Genomic DNA, 12,162 nt, shown 5'->3' with positions numbered 1-12,162 from the left:
TTGCGGCGAGCGGGGGCTACTCTTTGTTGCGGTGCGCGGGCTTCTCATTGCGGTGGCTTCTCTTGTTGCAGAGCACGGGCTCTAGTCACGTGGGCTTCAGTAGGTGTGGCACACAGGCTCATTAGTTGTGGCTCGCGGGCCCTATGAGTGCAGGCTCAGTAGTTGTGGCACACGGGCTTAGTTGCTCTGTGCATGTGGGATCTTCCTGGACCAGGGCTCGAACTCCTGTCCCCTACATTGGCAGGTGGATTCTTTTTTTTTTTTTTTTTCCGCGGTACGCGGGCCTGTCACCGTTGCGGCCTCTCCCGTTGCGGAGCACAGGCTCCGGACGCGCAGGCCCAGCGGCCACGGCCCACGGGCCCAGCCGTTCTGCGGCATGCGGGATCCTCCCGGACCGGGGCACGAACCCGTGTCCCCTGCATCGGCAGGCGGACTCTCAACCACTGCGCCACCAGGGAAGCCCAGGACCTACCATATTTGCTTGACAACACGGCTCTAGGAAATAGCAATGGAGCCAACAGGGCCTTTTTCATTTTGCTGCATACCTTGTGCATTACTTGAATTTAATAAAGTACTGTATATATTACTTTTACAACTTTTAAAAGCCAATGAAGATTAAAGATAAGCCAACATTTGGGGCTTCACTGGTGGTGCAGTGGTTAAGAATCCGCCTGCCGATGCAGGGGACACGGGTTCGTGCCCTGGTCCGGGAGGATCCCGCATGCCGCAGAACGGCTGGGCCCGTGGGCCGTGGCCGCTGGGCCTGCGCGTCCGGAGCCTGTGCTCCGCAACGGGAGAGGCCGCAACGGTGACAGGCCCGCGTACCGCGGAAAAAAAAAAAAAAAGCCCTTTATAAATGAGAATATTTCAAGGAGAAGTGGAACAAAGATTTTTCACTTTGTCTAAATTAATTTTGTGCCTAAAATTCTAATTAATTGGGATTAAAATATCAATATCAGGTATGTGGGTCCTGTCAGTAGCTGAACATTATATACCAGATTTTGGTAAATAAAGGTGTTTCGAAGTTCCTGGGCTCAATATATTTCTTCTCAAGGAAAGTAAGGGCTTTTTTGATGAGAAAAGCATAGCCACATCCCCCCAATTCTATTTTACTAGGGAAAAGAATACTATACGATTAAATATGAGCCAAATCATCAGACTTCCCCAATTCTCAGCCTCAGAGATCATATTCTCATCTTACAATAGAGTATATGTTTTTAATGCTATTCGGTTTCTTTTTTATATATCAAATTTGCCTGGGAAGGTAATTTTTTCCCCTAATATGAATAGATACTCTGAGTAACTAAAACCCATGCAAAAGTTTATTGCCTAGAACAATACATTTTCATTTTTTTAAAAATCCATTTTTTATCATAAAACATTATCAATGCTGTAGGTAGAATCTGAAGTAGGAATAGATGCATCACCTCATTTGCACTTACTAGAAAATCTGCATTCATTTCTATGTTCAAATGATGAGTTAATGCTTGATAATATTCATGGTGAGTCGAGCTAACATAGATGTCAGTGGGTAATCCAGGGGACAGGAGCATATGCAAGAAGAGAATCTCAGTGACTTGAGCATCTCAAACACTCTGTGAAAAAGCTAATTGAGAGGTAAAGACAAATTAACTGCTATGGAGAAGGACAGTCTCCCTGAGAGAGAGAGTGTGCCTGCAGCAGTAAGGTTCAATGATTGCATTTAGTCTGCATAACTGCTAGGACAGTAATCCAGCTCTGGCCTGTGGACTTTCCCTGCTGACTGCCCACCTGGCAATTCCCTGGGCACCTTCAAGACTGTCAGGACTGCACAGGGAAAGCCTGTCTCATTACAACGGCTCTGCATGGGAGATTATGCCCCGCCCAACCAATTGCTCTTCCCTGATTTTGATACAGACACAGTTTTTCAGTTTTTCAGTTTTTCTCTTCATTGGGTCTAGGAAGGGAATATTGTATCTTCCTGCAAATAGAGATTTACACCTGGCTGCAGATGTCTGTCAGGAAATAGGGTGGGGTGAATACACTGGCATTCCCCCAACCCCCAACAGGCCACCAAAAAAATGAAAAAAGAAAGAAAAGAAAAGAAGGCAAGATGGAAAAGAGCACTGGAAAGAAGGGTAGGTGAGATATTTCAGTGCCTACTGCTAACAGCTATCCCATGAGATGTTAGCAGGCATTCATGGGATCTAAGGTTTACTTGCCTTTAAAATGGACAGTCCAACATTTGCCTTGGCAAAATCTACATATGAAAACTGATTATCTCCATCACATTTTGTCCAACATTTAATATATGTTCTTGAAGTCACAACAATAACATTGAATATTCCAGTTTTACTACTCTAGAAACAATTCCTTTGAAAATGAAGTTTTAAGTTGGTATGTTTTACTACTTGTACTTAGAGCATATCCTAAATTTGTTGTCCCACTGTTTACTCAAATAATGTAGGTGAAATAACAGAGAAGCTCAGAGATTGTAAATACATATATGGGAAAGTGGTTAAACAGAAAGACAAGGACCAAGGAATGTACAATGGAAATAAGAACATAATATGCATGCAGAACAGTGATGACACCATACCCCCCCCCCCAAAAAAGTCTCACCACTTGACCTCAGTTGTCTCTTTAATTCATTTAATTGTTCCATAGACTCCTAAATATTTAAATAAACTTCCTATTAAATTTTATATATGGTTAGAAAACTTTACATATGGATATATATGGTTAGAAAACTTTAAAACTTTTTAAAAATGCTCACAAAATAGAATACAAATCTCAGATGGTTTCATGGTGTCGTTGTGCCTTTGGTAGAGCAAATTCAAGTCTCCAAAGCACAGGAAAGGCCAGGAAGGTATTACAGATAAAAATTAGCATCTTTTCTGTTATCAACGAAATTAGCCCATTTTCTAAATACAAACAAGCCCGTAAACTAAAATGAAATTGTAGTAAAAAGCTGAGAAGACCTACACATTAGTTTTATTGTCTTCAAAAGGAGGTGTCATATTGTTCAAATTAAATAATCAGCCTTGGGCCAAAAAGGCGTTGCAGGCTTCTCTGCCTCTTCCCACTGTACCAAGCACAGTGGCTTGTAGACATATGTGTTTAATAATGTATGGGTTTATTGGACTATTCACTTAAATTTTTCTTTATTCTGTAATTGGAAGAATAAAAATTGTTAGATACATACTACCTAGAGGATGAACTAGATGCTGGACAAAGACATTCTTTAAAAGTAAATCTCTGAATTATCCCTTTTTAAAAACTTAAATTTCTATATGCTAGGAAAGAACACTATAACCAAGCAATATAAAAACAGAAATGCTAAAAAAATCTCCAAATCACGGCCCTCTGAATCTTGTTTTTATCCAGGTTACTAAATTCCACCATATTTCCCTTGCTCACAGCCAGAGTGGATTCATGTAAAGTTAGTGGACATTAAGCCTCAGGACCCTTAACTTGCTCTAGCTCCTGAGAATGCTAAAAGCTGAGAGTGCTGGAAGCTGTAAAGCATCAATAGGTGGGGAGGGGAAGCCAGGTAGTAATCAGAGTATTTCTATGTAAGAATGTCTGATAAGTTACCTTAAAACATCACGGAAGAAAGAATCTGAATCTCCAAGTCTCCATTAATTTGTTGTGATTTATTTTCTCATTCTAAATAAATAGTCACTTTCAGGCCTAATTTTAAAGAGGCTCCTCTCCCCCCAATTTTACAAGATCTAGGTCCCAGAGAAACTGGATCTGCCTCTACTGGCAGCAAATGGAAGATAACCCACAAAGCATCACTGACCAATTGTGCGTGAAAAGCACTACTAATTCCAGTAAAAGGACTTCCCTGTACCCATCTTCTGCTCATTCCCCCGTGCTTTCTCCCACCTACTCACACATCCCACACTCTTGCTCATCAATTGCCTGTCAGATCACCCACCTTCCTACTAGTTTTTCCACCCACCATCCCCTACAGATTTGCTAATAGCCTTTCCTATCAATCCTTTCTTTCCTGCTCTCCCAGGGAAACGCTCACATTTCTGACAGCATCTCCATGGGGATGAAGAAGAAGATGAGTTGCAGCGAAAGGACAGGACTGGGAAGGCAGAAGTCACTGAGCCATGGCTGTAGCAGATGTTCTCATAAGGCTGAGGGTGATGGCAGTGACAGGGGATATGGGGTAAGAGAAGGTCTGGAATAGTAAGAAATTGCTCCAAAAGCTTGTTACCTGAAGGGCTTCGTAAATTATGCCGCACATTGAGTGTGACCACTAAGGGTAAAAACAATAAGAAATCTCATCAACTTAAAAGGTGCTATGATGTGATGGGAAGAGAATGTACCAGAACACAAAAAAGTGTATGCTGGGGTTGTGACTACATATGAGTGCATATGGAAATGATATGCAAGGGTGAGAATGGTTATATAAGGAATAATGTGATTACCGGTGATATAACTTTTTCCTAAAATTCTTCTAATTTTGGTATGTTGTGTTTTCAATTTTTTTTTTTTTAACAAGGAACTTTCCCATGGCAGGATGGACACTGAAACTATTCTCGGTCTTTTGTCTTAATGTGTCTATTTAAACTGGATACTGTATTATGCAAAAATGGAACTGAGGCATTGTGGAACACAGAGCATGTCCTTTTAAGAGGTGACCTTCGGGCTTCCCTGGTGGCGCAGTGGTTGAGAGTTCGCCTGCCGATGCAGGGGACACGGGTTCGTGCCCTGGTCCGGGAAGATCCCACATGCCGCGGAGTGGCTGGGCCCATGAGCCATGGCCGCTGGGCCTGTGCGTCCGGAGCCTGTGCTCCGCAAAGGGAGAGGCCACAACAGTGAGGGGCCCGCGTACCGCAATAAAAAAAAAAAAAGAGGTGATCTTCTAATATTAAGACCTAACCAAAAGCTGCTATTTTAAAATTATCAATGAGGGACTTCCCTGGCGGTCCAGTGGTAAGGAATCCACCTTCCAATGCAGGGGACACGGGTACGATCCCTGGTTAGGGAACTAAGATCCCACATGCCTCAGGGCAACTAAGCCTGCGTGCCACAACTACTGAGTTCGCGTGCCTCAACAAGACAGCCCGTGCGCCACAGCTACAGAGCCAGTGCACCCTGGAGCCCGCGGGCCACAACTAGAGAGGGAAAACCCACATGCTACAACTAGATAGAAGCCCATGCACTGCAACAAAGAACCCGCATGCCGCAAAGAAAGATCCTGCATGCCTCAACGAAGATCCCGTGTGCAGCAACTAAGACCCGATGCAGCCAAATAAATAAATAAATAAAAGGGAAAAGAATTTTTAAAAAATAGATAAAATTATCAATGAAAGATATGCTGAGGATGATAAGCTCAGTGAAAAAGTGAATGCAACCACACATAACATGAAAAAGCACCCCAGGGGACTTCTGGATCACACCCTGCCTACAGCCCCTAGTTGAACACCTAGAAGCTCTAGAAGATGATGATGACTACAATATATTATGTTTGGTTCTTGAAGCTGAGTCCTGGGCTCACATATGTATTCAACAGTGATACAAATCATCAAATAGAGAAAAGTAGAAAGATAATCATTCCAATTCACTGTTTTATCAAAATGAATAGAAAAGGGGAAAAATAGGTTTGATTAGAGCCATGCCTTTCGGTTATAAATGGAAAATGGATTGATTGATATATCATCTAACACTCTGCATAGCACATGCTACAAGGTGGGATAAAGTTGCTCATAACTACAAAAGTCACTGCCCACAGTGACTCAGAGGTAAGTGGGCTAGAGACAGTGCTCCAAAAAAGGGCAGTTCATTCACACTCCATGGAAACAGAGTTTGGCCAGGCTACTGATATGAACTGATTCTGGAATTAACAGAGGATGGTATGCTGCTGTGACCTATGCTCAATATCTCTCCAGTTGGAATTAGCAAGTTCTCCTCACCTAGAGAGTATGGAAAAACTCCTCAATTCTAAGAGACCTGCAATTCTGAATACTTAGGGTATACTTTGCTAATCCAGTTTTGTCTCTACTACCTAGCTATTTCAGATGTAAGAACTCGTTTAGAAAACTACAGATCTCTATATCTTTTCCAGCAGTCCAAACATCTACTCCCAAAAATATGGGGGTTGGAGGGAAAGGAGAAAATGCATTACCATGAATAATACACAATAATTTATTTACAATGTTCCATTTAATTTTATATGAAAAACATGTCAGTCACTTTGGGCATCCAAGACCAACTTGCCTTTCTAGACTAATTACTGGAAAGTCCTATGTGCCCTGTGTTGTACACGACCCTGCCTTTGCCCACTCAGTGGCTATAGGTAGTTAAATTAATGTCAGGGACCTAGGTAAGGCTGGACTGACCCAAACAGATTCTCTCTTTAAATGGTTTGAACTAGGAGACACAAAGACTCTCGTCAGATGATGATGGCCATTTAAACCTAACAGTTAGGGAGAGCTAGGGGCCATAATTTTCCTCCATGTATGTACAAAGGAGTAAAAAGAGAAAGCCAGCTTGCAGAAAGAAATGAGAAATGAAAAAGCTCAGAAACATGAGGAGCAGAGAGACTATGGGGCTTCAGGAGAAAGAGATATGGAAAAGAAGTGACTTTCTTGTGAGAATCGGCTGTACTTCCTGGTTTTCATTTCTGTGAGATTCCTTTATGTTTTCAACAAACCCTCTTTTTATTTGAAATGCTTTGAGAGGGTTTGTGTTGCAGGTCACCAGAGAGTTTTGATGTAAACATGGGATTTATATCATAGAGCAGATGGGGAAAGAGGAAGCTCAAAAGAGGGGAGAAATAAAATGCAAGTTCCCTTGACCCCCAGGCTTGGCCAAGTGCGGACAGGGAAAGGCAAATGTGGGGCTCTGAAATGAAAGAAGTATGGTTTGCAGGAATCTTTGGTTTTGCTTTTGTTTGGCTTTTTTTCCTTTTTATTTTTTTATTGAATTATAGTTGACATACAACATTAGTTTCAGGTGTACAACATGGTGATTTGACATTTATATACATTATGAATTGATCACCATGATAAGTCTAGTGACCATCTGTCATCATACAAAGTGACTGCAAGGTAATTGACTATATTCCCTGTGCTATACATTACATCCCTGTAGCTTATTTATTTTATAACTGGAAGTTTGTACCTCTTAATCCCTTTCACCTATTCCGCCCAACCCCCCCCAACTCCCTCCCCTTTGGTAACCACCAGTTTGTTCTCTGTATTTATGAGTCTGTTTCTGTTTTGTTTGTTTGTTTTGTTTTATAGATTCCACATATAAGTGGAATATAGTATTTGCCTTTTACTATTTGTCGTATAGTATTTATCTTTCTCTGTCTGACTTATTTCATTTAGCAAAATACCCTGTAGGTCCATCCACATTGTTGCAAATGGCAAGATTGCATTCTTTTTATGGCTAACATTCCATTGTGTTTATATATATCCATTTGCCTATCAATGGATACCTAGGCTGCTTCCATATCTTGGCTAAATAATGCTGCAATGAACATAGGGGTGCATATATCTTTTCAAATAACTGTTTTCGTTTTCTTCAGATAAATGCCCAGAAGTGGAAGTGCTGAATTGTATGGTAGTTCTATTTTTAATTTTTTGAGGAACCTCCATACTGTTTTCCATAATGGCTGCACCAATTTACATTCCCAGCAACAGTGTTCGAGGGTTCCCTTTTCTCCACATCCTCACCAACACTTGTTTTTTGTTATATTTTTGATAACAGCCATTATCACAAGTGTGAGGTGATATCTCATTGTAGTTTTGATTTGCATTTCCCTGATGGCTAGCGATGCTAAGCATCTTTTCATGTATCTGTTGACTATCTTCCTTGGAAAAATACCTATTCAGGTCTTCTGCCCATTTTTTAACTGAATTGTTTGGGGGTTTTTTGATGTGTGATTTCTTTATATATTTTGGATATTAACTCCTTCTTAGACATATCATTTGCAAGCATCTTCTCCCATTCAGTATGTTTTTTCATTTTGTTGATGGTTTCCTTCGATGTGCAAAAGCTTTTTTGTTTGGGATAGCCCCATTTGTTTATTTTTGCTTTTGTTGCCCTTGCCTGAAGATCTCCAAAAAAATATACTGCTAAGACTAATGCCAAGGCAGCATACAAGAAGCATACTTCTTCTAGGAGTTTTATGGTTTCAGGTCTTACATTTAGGTGCAAAATGGCAGACTGGATCTGTAACCAAGTCAGAAATTTGAAAAAGAACAATGCTACTGGACTACAGGAACACTTGACCTTGATGTCTTGAACATCACTTCCTAAGCCTTTAGCTGAATAGCATAGACTATGAGAAATATATTATCGTGTTTACCTTGGAATTACACTTCCCCAAAGGTCAATTTTTACATGGTAACATTCTCATTAAAATGTAAACAAGGAATGCCATTAAAGAAATAAGTTATAGACAGAAAATATAATGTTTATAATGTTATTTGCAGAATAAGACTGAATATTAAGGGGAACTGTAGAGATAAAGGCTGATCAAAATACAATTACTTCGAATGTTATCACATTCAAATATGAACATAATCAAAAGGAAATGAAGAATTGTAGTTATGGTTCTTTAGATGGAAAAGAGCCATACTTTGAGTAATTCAATTTTACTAATTATAGTCTCTTGAAACATGAGATATGAGATTATAGAACAATCTTAATTTGACAGACTTAAACAAAAGTATTTAAACTCCCTAAGCTTTCAGTACCTAAACCACTTTAGCTGAGTATGAGTTTTTTTTTTTTCTCTTCCAATGATGCAATAGCAAAGGGTAGTTTAGGACATTTAGCCATCTTGTCCTAACAAATAACCAATTCACCTTTTTTTCCCAGTATATTCTTACGTATTGATTTTACCAAGTGAACCCAGACATCTGTCACACTTATCCAATACAGATCCTTTTCCTTGGCAATGTAGTTATAACATCAATCAGTCACCTGGCCTTTCACCTCTAATTCCTATTGCCACTGTCTGTCAATTATTAAAGCTTGTCCGTTTCTCCAAATAAGTTATTTTTAAAAACTGAAATACACAGTGACTCCTGTGAAAAATATATGTTTCTTAGAAAAGCATGTAAATGTTCATGATTAATTTCTTCATTAAAATTACTTTTCTGGGTTGAAAACTAAAGTTTATAAACCCATATTTCAAAGACTTCTAGATATTTTCTTTTAGAACATATTCCCTGAACGGTAGTATTAGCACTTGTAATCCAAACTCCAGTTTGAGGAAGACAACACAAAAAGAAATCCAAGCTGAGTGGCATTATTACAAGGGTCTTCAAATGGAGCAGAGTAGTTTGTCTCTGGTTGAACCCATTGAGAGTCACAGAATGACACCCACCTTGAGCTGCAGGCCTCCTGGGATAAGAGTGTTTGCTGGAAGGCTTTTAATGTGTTCGTAGACATAAGAGGAGAATTGCTCCTGCTCAGCCTGTAATTGGGGGCCAAGTTTAGAGAGATGACCTCTGTTGCTTTTGATAGCTGTCTGCAATTCATCAATCAGCCTGTTCACCTGGAGGGGTTAAATTACAAGAGTTGTTAGCAAGAAGTAATTGTTGATGTCACACCTATTAGATTTTTGAGTACTTAGTTTGATGTGGGGAAGATGACTTCAATAGAAGAATCTGAGTATAGATCTATGTTCAAGTAAAGCGAATAGGCGATATATACATTCCTTCATCAACAAATTTTATTTATGGGAAAATTTCTAACTTTGTACTTCAGTAATATGGAATAGGTACCCATTTACAACTGCTGAATAAAAATTGTCTCTAGATACAAAAAGAACCATATACATTGACAAGTTTGCCAAGGACTTTTAAACTGCTTAACAGAATAAGACCTCTCTAAAACTTTAAGTAATCCAATATATGCGCCAATGACAATATTTAATTCTATTACATGTACCTTCCTTTTAAGAATATTTTATTTTACCATCTGTATGTTACCTTTAAAATTTGTAATATGTATATTAAATTCATTAACATTTTGTGGCCTTTTAAATGAATCAGTCTGTTCTCTTCCTTCCAAATACTTTAAAATATAATTTTCCAAATTTCATAAATACAATTTTTCAAAATATCCATACCTCAAAGACAATGCTCTATTCTAGACAATATTTTGAATATATACAAATTTCTGAATAATGCATAGAATTTTTCCAGAAACAGCAAAGGCTTAGAAACATGTACCTTTTATATTTAAATTTATGGATTTCTAATCAGAATATTTAAGAGACATATGAACTTGACTTACAGGTTATTAGTAAGACATACTGAAGACTCAAAAATAGTAAGTTAATATTTTAACCCTTATAGTTTACAAATTAAAAATCATTACAATTCTTTGACCCTTCACTGTGTTATATAAACTTATATTCTAATAGATTGGATTCTTACATAAACACTGGTCGATATATGGTAGTGACTAAAAGAGATGAAAAGCAGGAATTCTCTTTATCCATGATCTTTAAAGTGATCAAATTAGACCCATCTTAGAATTATGAATGACTGTGAACAGGGCATGGATTTTTGAAATCTTGGGTTAAAATGCTGGCTCTTTCATTTACTGACTGAGAGGCTTTGAACAGGTAATAAAAAAACCTCATTCACAAATGAAGAATAATACTGACCTTACCATGTTAAGAATTAAATTAGATTAAAGAATGGACAGCACAATGGCTAACCTATAATGTCGCATGTACATGGTGTATTATTACAGTGTTTTCATTTTTAAATAGAGTAGTTTTCTGCAAATCAAGTTTTAATTGTTTTTCTTGGCCTGTCTTTCCTATTCCTACCATTATGTCACATGAAGAAGATAAAAATTTGAAACTAATTGCTACATAGATTCTCAACCTCACTTCAGTGTCCACAGATAAAATGCAAACTCCTTCTCCAAGAGTCTCCCATGTAATGACAGCTCATTGTCTTTCTATCTCTCTCAGCTGAAAATATAGTATTTGCCCCTACCAACTCTGATGTTAAATCTATGATTTCTATCCCTTCCACAGAGGATTTCAGGGAAGGCAATGGAAGTAAGTTTGTACTATTATACATATGACTTGAATATTTACTTTTCTACTTTACCTAGTTAATTTGAAATATATATATAATATTATGTGTGTGTGTATATATATATATATATATATATATATATATATATATATAACTTCAACTATATTTAGCTTTTCCCAAGAACTTTAGAAGCATTATATGCATATAAAGCTAATTTAAATGATTCCTATTTTTCTTTGGTGTCCCATATCTTTCTTATTTGTCCCTATGTGATCAATCATATACTTTCTTTTAAACAATGCTTTTTTCTAAACAAAGAACTGGCAAACTTCTTCTCTATAAGAGCCAGATAATATTTTCAGTTTTGTGAGTTATAATGTCTCCATCAAAACCATTCGACCCTGCAGTTGTACTTTGTAAGCAGCTGCAGACAATATGTAAACAAATGGACAAGGCTGTGTTCCAATAAAACTTTATTTAGAAAAACAAGCAATGGGCTAGATTTGGCCCCAGGGCTTCAGTTTATCAACCGTTCTTCTAAACACATATATTTCCTCTCCTTCCTTTCTTTTCTTATAAGTAATACTCTGGCCAAGGCTTCATCTCCTCATCCCCTCCTGCTACTGGTATTACCAATACACCTACTGAGTGGCCTCCCTGTCCCTAGTCTCTCCCCCTGTAATCCATCCTGTCATTTCCACCTAATTAATCTACCTCCAATAGTATAAATAAACCTTCAAGTAGCTCCCCCACCCACTGCATTCCTCATCTTGCTATTCAAGATTCAAGACCTTTTCTTACTTTCTAGAACAAATTTCTATGCTTTCCACAGTACAGTTAACCCTATAAGAAAGTCATAAAGCTTAAAATATGGCAATGATGGATGATTCAATATTAGTCAATGCTTTTCATCCTTATCTTTACATACTACCTTTTAGCAGTATTATCCTCAAAGACGATGGATAATAGTATATTCTACATACCAAAGCTAGAGACCAAAGCAGACCAAGTAACTTGCTCTTATAGGTATGTGACAAAATTAAAATCTAATATCCAAAGGCCTGAAATAGAAAGAGTCTACTTCTGGAAAGCACCGATCCTCTCTGAACCTATACCCAGCATCATTTGATTCAAGAAGATATAATTT

The 12,162-nt window shown here is 38.4% G+C and overlaps 1 protein-coding gene across 1 annotated transcript in view; it reads right to left on the bottom strand.

Annotated features, from left to right (window-relative positions):
- Positions 1-12,162, bottom strand: part of DCDC1 (doublecortin domain containing 1) — a 461,265-nt gene that overhangs the window by 220,869 nt on the left and 228,234 nt on the right. Inside the window, 1 exon segment of the mRNA XM_079930692.1 lies at positions 9,341-9,511. Within this exon segment, the coding sequence (XP_079786818.1) occupies positions 9,341-9,511 (171 nt within the window).

The sequence above is a fragment of the Stenella coeruleoalba genome, assembly GCF_951394435.1.
Source record: "Stenella coeruleoalba genome assembly, chromosome: 8".
Taxonomy (NCBI): domain Eukaryota; kingdom Metazoa; phylum Chordata; class Mammalia; order Artiodactyla; family Delphinidae; genus Stenella; species Stenella coeruleoalba.
This window is presented reverse-complemented; position numbering and strand designations above follow the sequence as displayed.